We start from the raw sequence: 23202 nt of genomic DNA on the forward strand, positions 1-23202 counted from the left end.
ACAGTAAATACGTCGGTTTGTTGGTTGCAGAGCATTTCCCGGTGATATTCTACCAGACAGTAGTTGATGTTACGGTATTTCATTTTGGTACAGCATAGAGATCTCATACAAAATTAAGACGATTAGTGTATTCTCTGCAACATCACTTTTCTTTCCCGATGACTGTCAATTGGAGAAACGTATTTTAACCTATTTGGAACAGACTTTAATATTTGTCATAGATAATTTTCCTTTAATTTACGTCTATGGTCACAAACTTTTTGTTAACAGATTACCGGTTTCGGTCTATAATGACCATCATCAGACCTGTTTTATAAAAACAGTCCTAATGTACTGCAGCCATAGTGGCATAGTCAAATGTTACATGCAGCATCAGCAGTCATTTCACGACGCCACTATGGCTGCAGTACTTTAGGACTTTGTTTTTATAAAACAGACCTGATGATGCTCATTATAGACCGAAACAGGTAATCTGTTAATAAAACGTTTGTGACTATAGACGTAAATTAAAGGAAACTTATTGTATACACGGGTTACTGCTTTATTCGTGATAATGTCGCAGCTTGTGAAATTTGTCTTAGAACCGTATCTGTTTCTTTCAGACTAAAGGATTCCCCCTATAATTAACTCTGTTGAACGCGTGACAAGACACACTTGCTAGTTACCAATATGAGGTGAAAATAATCTTGTCTCACTTGGTTTAATCGTACATGCTCTCTTGACTATGACGAAGCTATATCCACCAAGCTAAATAGTTCTCCAGCGAATTATATGGATTTAATGTACATTTCATAAACGATTGACATGCGTTTCACTTCTCGTTTTCTAATACAAATGTCAACTGTCTTTAAAAGCTTGTAGTTATTGTTGTATAAGTACTGTTTGAAGATCTATGTTCGAATCATCAACGTACAGTCGCGATAGATCAGGACTTCGTCCATGAGACTATGTATATCTTTGCAGTATGTACGGCCATTTCCTGTTTTAAAGAATAACTCTAACTTTTTAGTTGTAATTTTAAAATTTAGACCCGTTCATGTATCCGTTTAGATATGGTCTCCCACTGTTTTTAAACGTAAACAAGTGTCCAAGGAGCACACATACCAGTGGAATCGTTACGAGACCGGTTAAAAGTGTATGTTGTAACACGAAGGTTACTCGACTGCAGCAGGCCTGAAGATGACGTAATGTATCGTCGAAAAAGGTAGGCGACAAATAAAAATAAAACCTATATAACGGCGATTGGTATTGTTTTATTGGATATTGACCAGCCAGAGTTCCACAATCCAGCCAGAAGATGGAGTTAAATTCATATCTAGAAAACGCATTTGCACATATCTTTTCAGATATTCTAGCTCTCCTACCGCACTCCGACTCCTACATTATTGCTCTTTCGTTGGTTATGCCATCTTTTTCTCATGGCCGCCTCCCCGTTTCCAGTTCCTTTCTGAAGATAAGAACGAAGGAATAATGCGGAACTTTTCTTAATGATGAAATCATCATGATACGTTTCAATTATAGATCTTATGTTCTGTGGTTATGTTTCTTTAATGCATAGGTTTCTATTGTCTTCTGCATCCTCATGTCCTTCCTGAGTTCTGATTTTTCCGCATTTTAGGGGCAGCTTCACATCCCAGAAGCAAGAGAGCGCCCTGAAACCTTGACCGCTCCTTCGCCCTCTTAGACATGGCTGTTGGCAGGACGATTGTTAATTCTTATACCGGAAGTCTTCGGCCGCAATTTGCTGATGATTTTTATTCAGAAGGTAAGCAGTGGCGTGGTACAGACACGGGATCGAGGACATTTGAGGGCCAGTCAAAGAATTACTAGTCAAAGATGCTACCATGGACCACGAGCTCTTGAGAAAAATATAGACCATCATTCCTTCACAGATATTCAGACATTTTCCTGAAAGTGTGCCATATAGAGTGCAGGCCACTATAAACGCGAAGAGTGGACACAACCCACATTAATGGCCGTTAATAAGTGTCCGGATACTTTCGGCTGGGTAGCGTAAATTCAATAAGCGCAATCTAGCATCACTTAAAGTAAACTTACTCTCTCCATTAACGAGATGGAAAAGGTAGTTGCGACAGAATGTTTTCTTAATCTTGTAGTTCTTGTTATATAGATATCTTTTAATAACGTTAGTGGAACATTCGGTCAGATGCGTAAGTGAGTTGTTGACGATACATCAAACTGAACTTTTTGTGTTGTTATTAATAGCGAGCCACCGTCTGAACCGAAAAGCAGCGTCAGAGCCTTTTTTCCATTCGGTACACGTAGAGGCAGATCGAGCTGGTCGAGTAATGACACTGGAGGGCACAGGGCATACCAACTGAGAACATTTGGGAGCTAATTTCTAGTTCTGGCATTCGTCGGAGAACCAGGAAAAACGAACCGGAAACCTATGTCTGAACCGAGAATTGAGACTGTTTTAATTTATTTCCAGGACAGTGGTATCAATACTGCAATATAAAAATTAAAATGTTATGTGTCTGTGTGTGTGTGTGTGTGTGTGTGTGTGTGTGTGTGTGTGCGTGTTTGTGTCAGTTGAGTGTGCTATGAACATCACTCGTCCTTTGCTAGCTTACAATGTGGATGAGATGTCTGCACTTTTCACTAAGATCTTTTCACTGGTCCTCACATAAAAATTAAACTTTAAGACTATAATCGGCCGATATTGAAGCCTACTGGTAAGGAAATATTTTTCAGATGGACATCAACAAAGGCAACTAGTATTCAGAGGGAATCAGGTAGGGCGGAAAAGGACTGATACCCCCTATTGTTCACCATATATACGTATGACCTGGTAGAGAGTTTATTCGGCTCCATGAAGCTGCTCTGAGACAAAACATCAGTATGTAGGTAGGTGACATCGTTAGAAAATTGTTAATAGATGTACAGAACTTAGTGCAAAGGATTACAGCTGTTCCTCAACATAAACAAACATAGTTTTGTGGGTGCATATACGAGAGAAGATGTGAAATAATCTCAATACGTGGACGACGATCAGTCAATTGAATCACGCCTAGATGCCACGTTTCGGGGAGTATCTCCTCGGTGTCATTTAAAAGATGAGACGGTGACATAGGTCTACCAGTACGGATAGCCCCTGCAACTCTCAATCTATTGGGAAAATGCGAATGAAATGGTAATTCACGCACGATGCCTGTGTACAAAATCCTTATTGGAGAAGAGTGTTATTCGTTGGTCTGTGACACTTTTTTGGTCAGAGATACATCCAGTCACCGTGTGAATATCACACCGTTTCATTACGGTGTTGTGCAGTCGAAGAGAACACTACAACATTCCAAGATATGTCGTCCCAAAACGCGCTAGGATCATATTTCTTTCGGCAACTAATATCAAACGTCGTGAACACAATGGGAAAATACTGCAAAGAATTCGGTCATGTACAGAGGGATGTCGACAGTTGTCCTCTCTGCGTAGGCGTGTATCCAAGGAGGTGGGGGAGGGCGGGTTGAATCATTGGTGACATGAACCTCGTCCAGAAACATTCATAAATTTTCATTTTCTCCAGCTACCTTTCGGAGAATATAATATCGTGAGAACTGAGAGCCTCAAAAATGGCAAGAAATTCTGCAAAATTACGAGCTTCATTTAACACACTATACATTTCGTTTGCGTTCCTGAGGGTTAACCAACGGTGATTGATTTGCCGCCCCAGTGGCTGCAGAAACATTTCAGCCGGGAAATGTGCTCATTCACTATCATACAATATAAATTATGACGCTGTCAAAGTCGTGAAACTTCGTTGCTGTTACGCGATAGTTCTTAATTCTATTGCGTAACACAAGTACTTTTCAAATTTATGAACAAACAGTTTACAGAATAGGCATTTATCCAAACTGTAGTTTCTCGGAGTTATTCTGAAGCGATGTGCCAGACACTGATTTGAACAGATTACATACCTACTTACTACTTACTAGGTTGTTCACACAGACCACGGTCGGTCTCTGGCCTCGTAAGTCAGCCTTCTCCATCTTCTTAGGTTCATGTATTCATCTCCAGCTAGTTGCCTCCTACTCATATCCAACCTGGTTCAGTCCGTGACAGCTGTGATCTTCCCATTGGTCCGTTACCTCTGATGTTTTCTACCACCATCTGCATGGTGATCTAGCCTTCTTGAAGCATTACATGCCCATAGCGGTTCAGTCTCCCACCCTTTAATCATTTCCACAATCCCTAGCAATTTGAACGCCTCCTGGGGTTGGCTTTTTTCCCTCTAGTCGCCTCTGAACTTCACTGGTCCAAAAATCTGTCGAAACTTCCTTCCCAAATCCCAGGATTTTTATTTACAGCTTTTGAGTATATGTCCAGGTTCCTGTTATGTATACGACCATTGGTTGTATTACAGTCCCATAGATATTAATCTTCGTGAATCGCTATAGAAGGCGGGACTTGAACAGCTTTCGGAGTGCAAACCTTGATCTACTTCCTGCTTGAATACTGGCCATTATTTCCGTGCCTCCCTCATTCCCTTCAGTGAGTACTTCCCCAAGATATCTGAACTCTTTTACTGTTTCAAAGAGTTTGCCATCCACATCTAAGGGTCTGCCATCCATCCCTCAGCTCACTAACAGGTATTTAATTTTATCCACATTTATCTTCAGTCCTGCTCTCATTGTCTACTCCATTAACACTCTTCCCATCTGGACAAAATTTTCCTCATTGCGTGCTGCTAAAACTACATAATTCCAGGCCATGAAAGCCTATTAGTGTCAAATACAGGCCTTAATTTAAGGTGGGAATTTCTCATAATTAGAATTTACGTTTGGAGTATAGCATTGTATAGTAATGAAACATGGACCGTGGGATAGCCGGAACAAAAGAGAATTCAAGCATTTAAGATGTGGTGCTGCACACGAATGATGAAAATTAGGTGGACTGGTAAGGCAAGGAATGGGGAGGTTCTCCGTAGAATTGCCGAGGAAAGGAATATATGGAAACCACTCACAAGAAGAGGGGAAAGGATAGCAGGACATCGTTTAAGACATCAGGGGATAACTTCCGTGGTACTAGGGGGAGTTGTGAAGTGTAATAACTGTAGGAGAAGACAGAGGTTGGTGTAATCTAGCAAGTATTTAAGGAAGTTGGTTGCTGTTGCTACTCTGAGATGTAAAGCCTTGCACAGAATAGGACATCACCTCGGACATCTGTCCATTTACTTTCTTCGTGGGTATTGTCCTTTGTATATGTGTTTGTGTTATTTTCAACAATATTTTGGGAACTTGTACCCTTTCCAGACCCTACCATAGTACTAGTCATTTCACACTATAATGTGCTTTTTAGAAGTCCTCAAAAAGTCAGTGAACATCTCTGGGAAATTCCCCTCTCTTTGATAACACTTATTAGATGTAAGGGACCTACGATTGATTTACCCATTCTAAAAACCTCAATGATGCGTGGTGTTAGCTGCTTCAGCAACAGAATGCACAAAATATTACAAGCTGTACATAGTAAGGTACTTCTTCTGTAGTTTCTGCACCTCATTGGGTCACGTTTCTTAAGTATAGGGAAGATCGGGCAGATGACTGAGTGCTTCCATTCTGCCGGCATCCTTTCTCTCCCCCAAACTGAAAGTATCAAGTGGTACACTCTCTCATGAAGGAGATTTCTTCTCTGTTTCAGCATCTCTGCAAGTATTTCAGATCATATTTTTAAAACATTTAATGCGATTTTAATAAAATATTGTTATTACATTTAAAAAGTTCTTGCTCGTTAAAACTGAAGGTGATGGCTAGTAATATATTTCTGGGGCGAGAGGGGGGGGGGAGAAGAAATGAGTCCTAAGTATCGAGCAATTGGGTCCTAGAACTGCACCTGTGCCTGCATACCATCTGCGAATGCATTCGGGAGAAAATTAATTTCGTACCCTCGGATAATAACTTCATGGTCGCCTGTGGTGTAAAGACGCTCACCGCTGTCAACAATGTTTACAATTTCGGTAAATTGGTCGTCATTCGCCTACTGCTGCAGACAGTAGTAGAAGGGCAACCCACCCATACGGCGCAACTGCTGTATACCATATCTTTGCCTGTAAAGCAGCCCCCCCTCCTCCTGTGAGTCCTGCTGCCTGTATTCCGTTCGCCAACACTGGGTGATGCGTTTGCTGGTGCCAGAGGGCTAAAGCACGGCCGGCTGAGTGGAGATCCGGCTCTGTCCGTAATGCCCGCCCCAGCTACGCCAGCACGTCTGCTGCGAGACGCAGGCTTTGTGCGTTTATTTATGGCGAACCGAAAATCCATTTAAATACCACGACCCACTTTATTCCGTGTGTCATTGAGTTCCGTGGTGCCTCCTGTTTCACGATAACCACTATCCGGATTGGGACGCGCGGTATTCTCGTTCGAATCTTTCGACTCAGTTCTAGCGATTTCCTGCCAGTGAGACACGTGAGCTTCCACAGGCAAGTTTTATGTTCTTGTATTTGACGCTGAAGCTGATTTATTTCCAGTGAGGACGTGAAGGATGTGAGTAAGCAGCTGTCTGCCTGACAGGTTTCTCCCGCATACGCGCCATAGATCTTTGCGTCCTGTGTAACATTCCTTTCCACGTGCAGTTTCCCACCTCGGTTGAACCTCTGTCAGTTCCACTAATCGGGCTCCAAGTTAATGTTTTCATCACTATATCTACGTTAGTAATGTTCGTATCTAAGCAAGTTTTATTGTGTTTAGAAGTGTGCTTCTGTGTGTCCTGCCCAATCATTTTTCCATTTTTTTAGTTTTTACATTTAAATAATATTTAGGTTCTGTCACTCAGTTTACTAAAATGTCGTCGGCCATCACATCCACTAAGAGCTGGAATACGCTGACAGGATTTTCGTTTCACAGAATATCAGCGCGAGCTCTGAGAAACAAAAAAGCATCAAAAGGGACAGTGGGCGTCGGGAATCAGTCTCGGCGCTAAATAGCTACGCGAGACCAAGAATTGTTTATAGCCTGATTGGAGTCCAGGCAGCGAGTATACAACAGCAAGACTCTCAACTCCTGATCAATATTGCGCATAAAATGAACTCTGCGTACAAAATGGAATCAACTACTTGGTCCAAAACTACAAAGCATACTGTTAATCAATCGTGAAGAGAAAACCTGAGCGATCACAAGTTTATGTGTTTAATACCAAATTATGATATCCGTAACATAAAGTCATGCTGTAGTAAGTGAAGTGAATATAATTGATGTAATTACGTGAGTTTTTATCTATTACTAATATCTACGACAGTATTTCCTTGTTTATATTTTCCAGTTTTTACTTATATGTCAAACATAACAATAACTTTCCTTTTATTTTTAATTACTTTAGTCGTCGTGACGAATTAAAAAACCTGGGGCCACTTTTGTAATGAGTTGAGTTCTATGTGTTGACCTTTCTAATGTACGTAGTGTATCTTAGCAGCACGTTATATGCTTCGCCTTCTTCTCGTTAATTGTGTGTAAAGTGCTGCAACGAATCACCAATTTCTACGTACTTTTACGCTTACTGTGCCCATCTGCATCCCTTTTTGCCTTTCTGGATCCAGCACCAAACTATTTTACGAAAACCATGATACTTATATTTCTATATGCCCCATGTTACAGTTACTGATTTCGGTTAATACCCATTTTCACGATATAAAATATCATATACTGTTTACGTATTATGTTTTATTACATTAGTACGGTAATTTTCTGGCATCAGAACACTGTCATATTGATAAAACTTGACATAATATGTAAATAATACGACCTTTTATTCTACATCAGATATCCTTTTCGTTTCAAGAGACCCATAATGTATAGATTCTCTAGAATGTAGAACACGTCATAAACACAACAATACACAATAAATACATCTACATGGCTGATCAGCAAATCACACTTAAGTGCCTGACATAGGGTTCACCGAACTACCTTCACAGTAATTCTCTGTTACTCCACTCTCGAACAGCTTGGAAAAAAAGGAAAACTGTGTTTATCTGTGTGAGCTCTGATTTCCCTGCTTTTATTATGATGTTCGTTTCTTCCTATGTAGGTCGGCGTCAACAAAATACTATCGCATTCAGAGGAGAAAGTTGAAGATTGAAATTTTGTGAGAAGATCCCGCCGCAATGAAAAACGCCTTTCTTTAGTGATGTTCATCCACAAATCTTGTATCGTGTCTGTGACGCTCTCTCCCTTATTTTTCGATAAAACAAAACGTGGGCCCTTCTTTGAAATTTCTCGATGAGCATCTGGTAAGGACCCCACACCATGCAGCTGTACTCCGAAAGAGGGCGGACAAGCGTAGTGTAGGCATTCTCTTTAGTAGATCTGTTTGTTCTTTTAAGTGTTCGACTAATAAAACGCAGTCTTTTGTCCGCCTTCCGCTCAACGTCTTCTGTGTGTTATTTCCAACTGAAGTTGTACGTAACTGTGATTCCTAGGTATTTAGTTGAATTTACGATATTTAGATTTGTGTAATTTGTCGTGTAACAAAAGTTTAATCGATTAATTTTAGCACTCATCTGGATGACCTCAGTCCTTTCGTTATTTGCGGTCAACTACCAATTTTCGCACACCACAGATATCTTACCTAAATAGTTTTGCAATTAGTTTTGATCTTCTGATAACTTTACTACACGGTAAAGTCACCTGCAAACAACCTAAGACGGCTGCTCAGACTGTCTCCTAAATCGTTTTTGTAGCGTTACCCTGGGAAACGCCAGAAATCACTTCCACTTCACTCGATGACTTTCTGTCAGTTACTAGGAACTGTGGCACCTCTGACAGGAAGTCACGAATGCACTCGTATAATTGAAATGACCCTCTACAAACACACAATTTGATTACAAACCGTTTGTGAGATACGGTGCCAAAAGCCTTCTGGAAATCTAGAAGTACGGAATCAAATTCCATTGGAGTAAAGAGCTAGTTGTATTTCACAAGAACCATCTTCTCTCAATTCGTCTTGACTATGTGTCAATAGACCGTTCTCATCGCTGTAGTTCGTAACGTCAGAACACACTATACATTCCAAAATCATGCTGCATATCTGTGGTAATGATATGGCCCTATAATTTAGTGTTAACTTTTATTGTGTTTCTCGAATATTGGAGTTACCTGTGCAACTTTCCACTCTTTAGATGCGGATCTTTCATCGAGCAGCCAGTTGTATATGATTGTTAGGCTTGCTGCTATTGCATCAGCATACTCTCAAAGAACGCTAATCGGTGTACAGTCTGGACTGAAAGACTTGCTTTTAAGTAGTTATTTAAGTTCCTTCACAACTCCGAGGGTATGTACTTCTAAATTACTCATGTTGGCACTTGTTCTTCATTCGAATTCTGATATATTTATTTCGTCTTCTTTGGTGAAGGACTTTAGGAAGACTGTGTTTAATAATTCTACTCTAGCAGAACTGTCAGCTGTACTGCAGTGACTACATTAAATAATGCTCTATAATTATACCCACTCTATTTTGCAATTTTATTTAAAGACTTCAATAATAATTTTAATAATAGTAACACACATATTGAAACCAAAGTTATTCACGCCACCGGTAAGGAGACGTGAATTAATACAGTGTAGTTATCAATCAAAGTAAATGTAATGAGAGTATACAGAAGGCAGTGGGAGGCACACTTCCAATGATCGATATAGAAGGCTCTGAGTACTCTCGAGTGAGAAGGCGCACAGGTTGTGAGGGAAAATGATAGGCTTCTGGTACCTTCTACAACAATTTCAGCGTAATAATACCGTTCTGGTACCAGAAAGCGCCCGGGATTGTGAATGCTGAGGGAAATCCGCCCTGCAGAGCTTCGATGGCAATATTGCGAGATATCAGCGTCGAGAGAAAATAGTGTCACTTGTTCTTAACCCTTCAGTTTATGAAAAATATATTTTAAATGTGATCATAAGCACGTAATTGAGGACAGGGCTTAAGAAAACGATCTCCTCTCTTACATGACATTTCTTTCATTAGTTTATAAAATGAGTAACATCACACGGAGGTACGAATAAAGTGGACGGGAGCACTTGTTTTGGCGTTGGCGCTTTCGCTCTAGCGAATTGCTCTGGGTGCTTCATGATGGACAGATCCGTATCTGACCACTCCGATGAAATGCTAACTTTATTCGGTCAGTAAGTACTTTTACAGTACAAATGGCTTTTCAGGCACCGCTCCGAGTGTCTGGAACAGCAGTTGAGTAGTGACAAGTTATTCCGAAATTTAATACGCCAGTAAAAGCGTATACAAGGCAGTGATTTTGATTGTGTGATACGAAGTCTCAATGGAACTGTGATGCACTTTAGAACAACGGTAGAACTGCGTATCGTAATCTAGATGCCGTCCCATTGTAATGGGTAAGTGTTTTCTTGCATGGCTCGGCGCTGGCGTGAATTTCCGATTAATCGTCCAGGTTTTATTGTACGGAAGGTGGCCGCAGAGTCGAGTTCGTTAATTTATTTAGTATACTAACCCCTCAACCGCTTTAGAACTATTTCTTTGAATTCAAGCCACGAATCTAATTTAATGTGGTAATGTTCAGGCGTGTGAATGTTTGTTGTAGTTGCATCATTAAGTCCGGCGTGGCAGTGCAAAATTAATTGTTTAACTCTGAGTGAAACCGGTATCTAAATTCTATGTACGTAAAGAGAAGACAGATGGTTCTAGAAGGGGCTAGAGTATAATGCATTGTTCTGAAGGATAGGGCCTGATTCCTTGTGAAGGTAATTTACGAACATAAATGAGAGATGTATCATCATAAGACACGTCGGGGAAGACGTTAGCCCGATATTCTGTCATTTTGTGTGCTCTCTGATTAACTACAGGTGCCAAACATCACTGTAATAACAATCCCTTGCAGCTGTAACATGTGCCTTATTGGAGGACACTGCGCCTCTGAATTATATTTTATTTATCACGGTATGTCAGAGTTCTTATTTGGAAGGACGACGGCTCAATCCCGCGTCCGGCCATCCTGATTTAGGTTTTCCGTGATTTCCCTATATCACTTCGGCAAATGCCGGGACGGTTCCTTTGAAAGGGCACGGCCGATTTCCTTCCCCATCCTTCCCTAACCCGAGCTTGCGCTCCGTCTCTAATGACCTCGTTGTCGATGGAACGTTAAACACTAATCTCCTCCCCCTCCAGAGTTCTTATTTGCCACAACACTATTTTTCATTACAATGTTACTTCGTAGATTTGTTGATTCCCAAGATTGCTTAGAGTATGTAGCATCGATAGCGGGAGAGGAGGACTATCTTTGAGAGCCTAACATCTTCGAGAAACATAATTCGTGCTCTGTGGTGCTTACGACACGTAACAAACGTCAGTGGACGTAGCGCCCGCTGCGCGGCCGGTCTCATACGATTTATGTGGCACCAACGCTCTCAAGTGACTAACCACACGCACCGATACATTAATAACAGTATTCAACTCCTGTTATATCACATTCCAGCATTCTGTTTAGTCATAATGGTAGTCAGGTGGAATAAATCCTAAACTAATAAACTGCTCCACCGACCCTGCTAATTTCGACATCGCACAGGGAAGCCATCGAGTATGTCTTGCCCCTAGAATATTTAACATATGAGAAAAGTCTCTTTGGATCTTCTGCCAGGTATCGAGAGAAAGTTTCTACGTGGAAACTATTATAAACATCTCGTATTGAAGCCCACGCTAAATTTCGAGCTTCTGTAATAGTTCACCAATCATGCGGACTTTGCGTTTCTTTAAATTTGGCATGCTTTTTTTCGTTGTTTCTGCAACAGTGTTCTGACCTGTTTTGAGTACCATGGGGGATCAGCTCCGTCATTCGTTAATTTATTTAGAATAAATCCCTCAACCGCTTTAGAACTATTTCTTTGAATTCAAGCCACGTTTTGTATGTACTTACACTGTTAATTTGGGAGCAGTGGAGATTCTCTTTCAGGGAAGCGTCAAGCGAATTTCTATCTGCTTCTTTTGAATAAACATGTTTTTCGTTTAATTTTGGTAGATTTGTGAGTTACGGTATTCAGTCTTACTACGACAACACTGTGTCCACAAATCCCTGAGTCAATTTTGATGCTCGTTATTAGATCAGGATTACTTCTTGCTAAAAGGTCAAGTGCGTTTTCAGAACCGTTTACTATTCGAGTTGCCTCATGAAATATTTTTTAGAGAATGTTTAACATGGCTACGAAACAGAAAGTGTGTAAACCTGCAGAGGTTAAAAAAATCAACCAACCAGCGGAAAAATAAAGGTTTATTAGCCATTGACCTTTGTTTGATATTTTATCTGAAGGGGTGGGACATGTTACATGACATGATGGTACATTAGATTAGCTGAAGCCGAGCGGCTCTTGTCATATATGAAGTTGACAAAACAAGAATTATCCCAAACCATGGCTAAAGATAGCAGCCAGATTACATTTAGCTTACTTCAGAATGAATGCTCACTAGCAAATGCACACAGATAGAGGCTCTTGTCATCATACAATTGTAACTCGGAAAGTAATTCTTGGTTGATTAGTTACCCAAAAAATAATTTCGTATAACATTTTGGAATGAAAGTAAAGCAAAGTATGATAAGTTTTTTATTTTTATGTCACTTATACCTGACAACATGAACTTTGCAAACAGAGATTTGTTTAAGCGCTTCAGCGGTTTTGTGGTACGTTCCTCCCGGCTGAATTTATTAGCAAGTAGTTAACTTCCTCTATCTGCTTGTCGTCATATTTTAGGCATATATTGGTGGAAAACTCTTTAAAATTCTAAACTGCATACAATGTGTTTTTGCAAAGTTTAGTGAGAAGAAATGGTTCGGATTACGAAATTTTATACACGAAAATCGGCCATCTTCATTTCAACGAAACCACCTTGTTATTTTCGGTTCCCTGTCTATAAGGAACTCCTCAGAACATAAGTTTTTATTTCGAAATCCTGTTCACATACATTAAACGCTATCCTCACAAAAGCGTGTGCTGCGTGTAAATTACAGTGTCAGCTCTTTTTATGGGAAAGTAGAGGAGAGGGCACGCTATAGGTGGGGAGAGTTGTGGGGAAAGGGACATCCGTATAACGTTTTTTGTATATTAACGCGTCTGTTTCTTTGTGCGTGTAATAGTGTGTGTGTGAGTGTGTGTGTGTGTGTGTGTGTGTGTGTGTTTGTGTGTGTGTGTGTGCGCGCGCGTAATCGCCTGTATAATTTGACTAAAATAATTAGGGGTTTACTGGGACTTCATGAGGCAAGATCATACATTCTAAAATACTGTGTTATCGTTGCTAAAATAAATGTACCGTTCTGAATAGGGTGAAGTATTGTCACATTAATGGGTAGAGTCTGATTATATATAAATAACGGCTGAAAAAATTCAGTATGCAGCTTCGTATGCAGCATACACGAGAAGCAAATGTAACTTACATTTCTTATTCTTAATCTTGCCTCACTGAAACTCAAGTCTCTATGCGTTATACAGTTTTTCAGAAGTTCTGGAATGTTACTTCATTTTTCTATGTATCCAGTTAGAATCTTCATTTGCAGCAAGTTAAAAGTCTTTTCAGCTGGGCCGGCCGCGGTGGTCTTGCGGTTCTAGGCGCTACAGTCTGGAACCGCGGGACTGCTACGGTCGCAGGTTCGAATCCTGCCTCGGGAATGGATGTGTATGATGTCCTTAGATTAGTTAGGTTTAAGTAGTTCTAAGTTCTAGGGGACTGATGACCTAAGATGTTAAGTCCCACAGTGCTCAGAGCCATTTGAACCATTTTTTTTTTTTCAGCTGGGCTGTTAATTCTTTTAGTCAAATTATAAAGGGTGGTGCATTTAAAATTAGCCCCCTCCCAAACATGTCCCACCCCTCCCAACCATTTTGAATCCCTATCCAGTATTTCGACTTTTGAAATAATTGGCTACAACAATGGACAATTTTAAGAAATAAGCGATTGTTATAGTTCTTCAGTCAGCATTTCAGTTTATTTCATCTGTGAAGTGAGACGTTTCTCTTCGTGGTTTGTAAAATTACTTTCTCTGAAAAAAAAAAAAAAAAAAAAAAAGAAATTGAAACTGTGGAAGCATGTCTGAAAATAGGTTCGATTAAGGAAACTCACGAAATTTTAGGGCTCAAGCATACGGATATAGGACTGCAAGCATAGAGAGCAGCATAGATTCTGTACTAAAATTGGCGCTCCAAGGAAGTGTTCAAAATGTAAAACGACAGAGCTCCTTCACATCGCACCCAGAAGTTACTGCAGATACTTGCCGAAGAATTATTCAGAGACCAAATAAGTCTACACGTGAACTGCCCCAAGAGGCACTTTTGATGTCTTCACTGAGGAACGAACTTTTAGCAAACATTTATGGCCACCACGTTTGCCGAATATAACAACATGTAACTTTTTCCTGTGGGGGTCACTTGAAGGGTAAGGTCTATGTAAGAATCAACACACAAGAAGTAAAAGGCAACATAAGCCGTGAAGTTGCCGCTATCAATATCCGAACTTAACATCGGGTGTCTAGGGCTGCTGAGAAGAGGTTTGACAGTATGAAATAATATTAAATGATTCCTCAAGCCGTTATGAGGAAGTGTAATGGAAGCACTAACGTTTACTGAACCAATATCTTGCTTTTCATTGACTGAGCTATGATAACCACCGTACAAGGGGCTATTAAAACATGTTCAGTAAACATATAAAGAAGGAAGTACGTTTATATCCGAAGTAGGAACTTCAGACTTTGTAAAAGACCTATGGTTGAAGTTCAGAAAACAGTTGACCATACACAGAATAGTTATCTACGTATTAGAGCAGTTCGTGATGGGAAGGACCCTACTATCTCTGCTCCAAAGAAGCATCTGTTACTGCACATGATGTCCACAACGTATGGATGTACTTAGAGAAATTCTAAATGAATGCATTTTGACTGTCAAAAAGGTATTGCGTGAAGTCTTCAAAATCGTATCGCATGGCTTCTCACAAAACCCCTCCATATTCTGGATACAGGTAAAGGATAAGTGGCTCCAAAGTTATTGTCGAGAGGCGCATTTGACACATGAATTGGAATTAAGGGTAACAAAGCAAAAGTGGAAATGATGAACTTCGGTTGGAAATAGTTCATGACAAAGGAAAATCCAGAAATACTTTCCCAGTTTAATTCACGCACTACTGCAAAACGAATGATGTAGGTGTTAGTGGTAACGAAAAATAACTGAAATCATTAAAATTGAAGAAGTTCCCTGAGACCGTTGGATATCTGTCAGATATTTTCAGCTGAAGTAGCACCTCTGTTAAGGAGACTATAAGGCAGATCCCTCGAACAAACACTTGCCCCAGGTCTTACACATCTGCAAGAAGGGCAGCAAGACTGCTAGCAGCGAAAAAAGCATGCCAAATTTAAAAGAACGCAAAAACCCCAAGACTGGCAAAGTTTTGCAGAAGTTCGAAGTAAAGCGCCTACTTCAATGGGAGATGCTCTCAGTGATTTCCACAACGAAACTCTGTCTCAAAATCTGGCAGAAAACTCAAAGACATAATGGTCATACATAAGGAATACCAGTGGCAAGACGCAGTCAATACCTTCATTGCGCGATAACAACGGTGAAGTCATTGATGACAGTGCCACTAAAGCAGAGTTATTAAACACGATTCTCCGAAACTCCTTCACTAAAGAAGAAGAAGTAAATATTCCTGAATTCTAATCAAGAACAACTTCCAAGATAAACGTAGAAGTAGATATCCTCTGGGTCGCAAAGCAGCTTAAATGACTTAATAAAAGCAAGGCTTCCGGTCTATATGGTATATCAGTCAGTTTCCTCTCTGAGTATGCTGATACCATAGCTCCACATTTAGCAATTATATACAACCGCTCGCTCACAGAAAGATCCGTACCTAAAGACTGGAAAGTTGAATTACAGGCCCATATCACTAATGTCGATTTGCAGTAGGGTTTTGGAACATACACTGTATTCAAACATCATGAAGTACCTCGAAGAAAACGATTTATTGACACGTAGCACGGATTCAGAAAATATCGTTCTTGCGAAAGACAACTAGCTCTTTATGCTCATGAAGTAGTGAGTGCCACCGGCATTGTTTGTCAAATTGATTCCATATTTTTAGATTTCCAGAAGGCTTTCGACACGGTTCCTCAGGAGCGTCTTCTGACCAAACTGCGTGCCTAAAAACAGAAATAATATCCGGCGTCCTCAAGGAAGTGTTATAGGCCCTCTATTGTTCCTGATCTATATTAACGACATACGAGACAATCTCAGTAGCCGTCTCAGATTGTTTGCAGATAATGCTGTCATTTACCGTCTTGTAAAGTCATCAGATGACCAAAACGAATTGCAAAATGGTTTAGGTAAGATATCTGTATGGTGCGAAAAGTCTCAGTTGACCCTGAATGAAGAAAAGTGCAAAGTTATTCACATGAGTACTAAAAGAAATCCTCTAAATTTCGATTACGCGATAAGTTACACAAATAAGAAGGCTGTAAATTCAGCTAAATACTTGGTGACTAAAATTACAAGTAACCTAAATTGGAACGATCACGTAGATAATATTGTGGGTAGAGCAAACCAAAGACTGTGATTCATTGGCAGAACACTTAGAAGGTGCAACAGGTCTGCTAAAGAGACTGCTTACACCACACTTGTTCACCCTATTCTGAAATATTGCTGTGCGCTGTGGAATCCGCATCAGATGGGACTGACGGATGACATCGAAAAAGTACAAAGTATTATCATGAAGTAGGGGAGATTGTGCCGCAGACATGATACGTGAGTTGGCGTGGCAATCATTAAAACAAAGGCGATTTCGTTGCGACAGGGTCTCCTCATGAAATTTCAATCACCAGTTTTCTTCTCCGATTGAGAAAACATTCTATTGGCCCCCACCTACATAGGGAGAAATGTTCACCACGATAAAGTAAGAGAAATCAGGGCTCGCACAGAAAAATTTAAGTGTTCGATTTTCCCGCGCGCCGTTCGAGAGTGGAACGGTAGAGAGACAGCTTGAAGGTGGTTCATTGAACCCTCTGCCTGGCACTTTATTGTGAATAGCAGAGTAATCACTTACATGTAGATGTAGATGTCAGGCTACTAGTTTCGGTGCTTCAGTGCATCATCTTCAGAATTGTACGCATAAACAGTAATGATAGCATCGTAAACTTACTATCTACGCACTACAAAGACATTAGAGACAGAATAAGAATCATTTGATAAAACCAACAGATACATCCATTCTCAAAAAACTTCAGTACACCATTAAGTATTAATAAATAGTATATTTGTTCAACGTATAGAGTGGAAATTCGTTATGGCCTAACTTCATTAATTAAATATTACATGATTTTTATTGGCCAGTTGGACGATAAATTGACTGCACATTCCTGAAATAACCTACTAAATTACAAAACTAAGTGTAGGAAATGATAAGTGTATGAAATAAGTGAAGCAAACAAACATGTATCTACGCGCAAGTAGTCCTTGCACAAGGACACCATCACTTCAGAGAAGTAAAATTTTAACCTGAAAACCGAATAAAGGCATGTTTATGCCACACGTATAAAATAAATGTCCAAAAACGTCTCAAGTGGCGAAATGTAGAGAATGACCTATGTCATATCATACACTGAATGTACAGAACTCAAGATAATTTCACAAGTTGCGACATGGACGCGAATTGAACAGTGACCCTAATATAGAATAAATTTCCTTTGCTTCACGTCTATGGTCACAAATTGTTTCTCATCAGACTACCGATTTCGGTCTGTAATGACCACCTTCAGATCTGTTTTATAAAAACTTGTCCTATGGCTTCAGTACATTAGGACATGTTTTTATAAAAAACATCTGAAGATTGTCATTATAAACCGAAACCGGCAGTCTGATGACAACAAATTTGCGACCATAGACGTGAAGTAAAAGAAATTTACTCAAGATAATGTTCAGGATGGATAACATGTACACATCTGTGAGAAAGTAGCCCTCAACAAACGCTAAATGTCAGTATGGCAAGCTGTCAAAATGACAATATAAATACAGCTATGTATCTTGACAAAATATGAAATGCTGAGGTGTAAACCGTTAAGGGACATACTTATAGCATGTACATAAAATGAATGTCCCAGACTGTCGCAGTACCATATGTAGGACACCAAGGATAATCATAACATATGCATAATGCATATATCGTGCACTGCCATGAAACAATAACACACTAGAACAACTGTTTAATTGTCCCAGGAGGATGCAGCGGACTGTAGAGCTTAACTCAAAGTCATCTATTCATGAAGTGTCAGAAAAGTATTCTGACTAACAAACCACTCTAAAAGTGCTCGTATGTATTAAACAAAAGAGAACACAAAAATATAAAATTAATTAAAAATTATGGTTCAAGGAGGCAGTATTCGAGCCTGCCAGACTGAAGCGCCTAGAACCGCTCGGCGACTCTGGCCGGCCATTCAAAATTACATATACGTATGAATAAATGGACTGTAACCATTACACACCTTGGACTATCAAACACATTAAAACCAAACCCGCCCGGCTAGCCACCCCGTCTAACGCTGTGCTTCCCGAGCGGAAAGGCGTTCCAGTCCCCTGCACAAATCTCGTATCCTGGTATTCTGCCTCTTGCCTTAAGATCGGCCACACTAGTTACATGAGACTCTAGTATAGCAACAACATCAATGTTCCTCTCACGGAGAATTCGAGACAGAGTTTCGCATTTGGTTCTGCTTAGTCCTTCAATATTTAGTTGGAAAATTCGGAGGCTAGGTCCGATATTTCTTGTCACGCATCTCCTGCAGGAGCCATTATCTGACAGGCTTGCTTCCATGTGCGCAAGGCCAGGAGATCCTCTAGAGAAGATAAGTCTGGCGACAGCTATCGTTCTAGCTCATTTAGCGTTACCCAGGGTGCACGTGTGGACTTCTTCTACGGAGGCGAGCTAGATTACACCCCTAACAACCGTGAACTTATCTGCCCATCAGAGAAATCTAAGGGCTTTGAACTTCCACGACAGCTATGAAAAAGCCTAAACAGAATCCGAACAGGACATGGACTATGTGCACGCCGGCCGGTGTGGCCGAGCGGTTCTAGGCGCTACAGTCTGGAACCGCACGACGGTCGCAGGTTCGATTCCTGCCTCGGGCATGGATGTGTGTGATGTCCTTGGGTTAGTTAAGTTTAAGTAGTTCTAAGTTCTATGGGACTGATGACCACAGCAGTTAAGTCCCATAGTGCCCAGAGCCATTTCAACCATTTTGAACTATGTGCACACAATCTACAGAAGTGGGGAAAGCTTCCCAGCCCTAGCTGTGACTGCGGAGCACCTAATCAAACAATACAGCGCATCGCCCAGGACTGTGAATTAAGAGCCTACCAGGGTAGTCGGGCTAACTTCTTCAACGCCACACTGCCCTGCCTCGAATGGATCGCCAATTTGGACGTCAGAATTTGAACACTTGTGTAACGCAAAACATCTGCTGTGATATTACTTTTTATTGTGTTTATCTATTATATTTAATTGAATGTGTACCCTTCACTTATGTATTTTATAGTGTATCTTATCATATAATTTCATAATGTAATAATATGTGTAAACCATGTGTGTAGCGCCAAACGCTAAATAAATAATGTCTCCATGTACGCGTACACCATAATTACTCTACCACGCAAACATCTGGGGTTACACTCGTCTGGTATGAGACGTTCCCGGGGGCGGGGGTCCACTGGGGGCAGAACCACACAATAACCCTGGGCTCGGTGTGGGGTGGCGGTGGGCTGGGTGGACTGTTATGTTCTGTTGTGGAGTTGTGAGCCACTGAGGGTTATGGCGGAAAGAAGTCTCTCCGTCGTTTCTAGGTCCCCGGTTTAATACACTATGTAATAGAAATGGAAATGAGCGTTTGGCGTCATTGGTCGGGAGGCCACTTACAGGGCAGGTCCGGCCGCCGTGGTGTAGGTCTTATTACATTCGACGCCACATTGGGCGACCTGCGTGCCGGATGGGGATGAAATGATGATGAAGGCAACACCCAGTCCCCGAGCCTAGAAAATCCCCGAGCCAGCCGGGAATCGAACCCGGGCCCGTAGAACGGCAATCCGTCATGCTGGCCACTCAGCTATCGGGGTGGACACAAAATACAATACACGCGCACATTAAAAACAGAAGCCATCACATCCATGCAATCAGAATTTCAAAATTAACATGCTGGCCATACATATGGTCTGGAAGAGAAACCACATTATTAATGGACCAATGATGAGGCCACATAACATGCGAGTAACTAAATCATAAGTAAATCCAGTACGTCTGTTCTTAGATGATACGACCAAGGTGTCACGGTGTTCATTCTTTTTGCATTGTGCGGTGTGCAGGGGAGCTGCCAGCGGCGATGCAGCACGGCGGGCAGGTTCACCACTCGCCGGCGGCGCACGCGCTGTCGCTGGCGGGCTGTCTGTGCCTGCTGCTGGTGCTCGCCCCATGACCCCGCACCTCCTAGGTCTGGTCAGCCAGTGGCTAGCGGCAACCCGAACTCCCCACTTCACCCGCGCCGCGGCGTGGCGCTGCCAGAGCGGCCCGTCTGCGGCTGCCGTCGGCTACACCAGCGTAGCTCTGCAGGCTGTCCGGGACCGCGGCTACGCACCCTACTTGTACAGCGAGTCGCCCTGTGGCGAGTGGATCCTGGTCATTGCTGCCTGCGACCGTTCTGTTTACTGGATCTCTTGAGACCGAGAACTACGTGTCAGTGTTTACCATTTGTTGTACAAATCGTTATAGACTATCTCATCCAAATAGGGAAAAAGAAGGGAAGAAAAAGAATCTCTGCAGATAACTTGGAATGTGCGCGTAGCTAAGAGCACAAGTGTCTGTCACAGTTTCTGAGGAAAAGAGTGCTGTATGAAACTACGTGTGATCCCACCAATCTATTATATGAACTGCTAATACTCGTAGCGCTGATGTTCACACTCACGTATCCCCCCCAGCGTCCCACGTGACTGCAGACGTTACCAATCGAGCGAACATTAACAGCCGTTATTTTGAAACTGACGTTCAGAAGACATGCTGTGATATACTCGATGACAAGGACACAGAATAATAACAAACTCACCAGGTAGCGTACGTGGACTGATGAAATGCTCACGCATACACACGGCCTTCTGCAGTCTATGGACAATTACTACAAGTTGAAGTCTCGGGTGCACAAGAATGTTTACTTCAATCACTAGCCTGAGAGAACAATGAAGGCCAGTCGTGCTATTGCCGTTGATACATTTCGAGAAATATATACAAATATTTTAAAATGTTTATCATTCGATTTTAACATTGTTTGTATGACATGGCCTTTCAGTGGTCAATTGTTAACAGGTGCTAGTCCACATATAATACATACCGCATTTCACCAGTCTTCTTGCGCTACTCATTGGCGTAATAAGTGTGCAGTCGCTTGAAGCCAAGATCGTTTGTCTGTCTGTTTACCTGTTTGTTTTGTCTGTCTGTCTATGTGTTTCAATAAAGTATGACTGTTATATTCTCTAGTGTTCATTAGAAATATATTGTGAGCTGCAGCATGCAGCGTTTTGAGTGTACCAGATAATCCCATGCATACATTTCAATGCCACCTCACTTTCACAACACAATGCAATCAACTCTAGCATATAGAGAAAATAAATCTACATCCCAGAGTGAGGAAACCATGAGAGAACGTAAAGCCTATGCACCAGATGAGAGCATATTGCTGTACCGGAAACTTCAGAATTAACGTCAAGTAAGTAACACATCCAGAAATCACCCATTACATTCTCAGCCTGCCATTGAAAATATATTACTTTACCTTTTTTTTTTTAGCAAACTTACCACTTACATTCCGCTTACACACTTCCGCGTCACATTTTATGCAGCCGCAATTTCCAATGATTGAAATTATTTTCCATTGAACGGAGACAAGAAAGAACATATAAACAACTAACTATTTTAAAATGAAACAGTAACTCACGTCCTAACATTTTTACTAATCATAGATACTTTTTTCCATCTTTATATACATTAATTCTCACTTATTCTCAGATAAACAACTGGAAAGAAGCGTTCTAAGACATTGAAACACAGATAATGAGAGAAATTGAAAAGCCACAAATAAGTATAAGTTTTAACGAAACACCGATTCACTGACAAACTATGGGTAACATATGACCATGGCCGTGATCACTTTGAAAGAATAATTCCACCGTGTGCCAAGTGCATGTAGGATATCCACACACTTTCTAAATCGTGATGGTCTCACGAGAACTCCTTACATTCGTATGGAAATACATACTCAGTCTCTCAAAAACAGACAGCAAGGCAATTATGAACATAATGTTTGCTTGCATTACACTCTGAATAAGGTGTAAATCGTATCATTTTCAGTTCACCCACCGTGACTCGTGACTAAAACGATTTGATGATGCTATAGGGAATTTAATTGTGAATGAACAGACCGTTATTTAAAATCTGCTCCTTCTGAACGAAAGTGTAGCTACACAACCATTAGGGCACTTTTCTTGCTATCTCTCCACGTGGAAAGATCAAGCAGCGTCAAGTTATTTTACGATCACAAAACCAAGAGGAGTGTTAATGACATACTCTAGAATTAAAACGAACGAAGAAGTAGTATAACTGCTGGACTTTCAGACCTACCAGCAATACAACGAATATCCGAAATAGAATATCTATAACACTACAAAGTGTATTTCTGGAGCATGGATCAGAGGTGTATTGTCTCTTTTGTTATTGTTGATGTTAATAGTCCACTTTATTATACTCGACCTGCAGCTTTTCACTTATCGTTGAGCAACCAATTTTTAAACTGTTTGAGCAAATAACATCCATATTGTACTTCCGTAAGTTAGTACGGAAAGTTCAAACTGATCGTAGAAGATCTTTTAAGGTACAGTGGGAATTTACTTCTAAATACACAAATTTACCAAATGAACTTCAAGAAATTTTTATCCTCATGCTTATATATTCTAACTATCCAAGTATTCTTTTTTTTCTTTTGGTTGTCCAAAGTGCACAGATCCATCAATTGTTTTCGTCACTGAAACATTAATTGTTATCACCCTTCAGCTGGAGATCTAACTGTACATTATTTTTGTCTCACTGTAATTAATCTTCAAGCCCACTGTCATAACTTTCTGAATATTATGTTTTAATTCTTTTATATGCGTAAAAAATAAAACAATTACATTTGCG

General features: G+C 40.8%; 1 protein-coding gene across 1 annotated transcript in view; it reads left to right on the plus strand.

Annotated features, from left to right (window-relative positions):
- Positions 1-20602, plus strand: part of LOC126412294 (zwei Ig domain protein zig-8-like) — an 899595-nt gene extending 878993 nt beyond the window's left edge. Inside the window, exon 6 of the mRNA XM_050081809.1 lies at positions 20346-20602. Coding sequence (XP_049937766.1) covers positions 20346-20455 — 110 coding nt within the window. The 3' untranslated portion in view covers positions 20456-20602. The remainder of the gene's footprint in view (positions 1-20345) is intronic.
- Positions 20603-23202: the final 2600 nt, after the last annotated feature.

This window comes from Schistocerca serialis, chromosome 7 (genome assembly GCF_023864345.2).
Source record: "Schistocerca serialis cubense isolate TAMUIC-IGC-003099 chromosome 7, iqSchSeri2.2, whole genome shotgun sequence".
Classification (NCBI taxonomy): Eukaryota; Metazoa; Arthropoda; class Insecta; order Orthoptera; family Acrididae; genus Schistocerca; species Schistocerca serialis.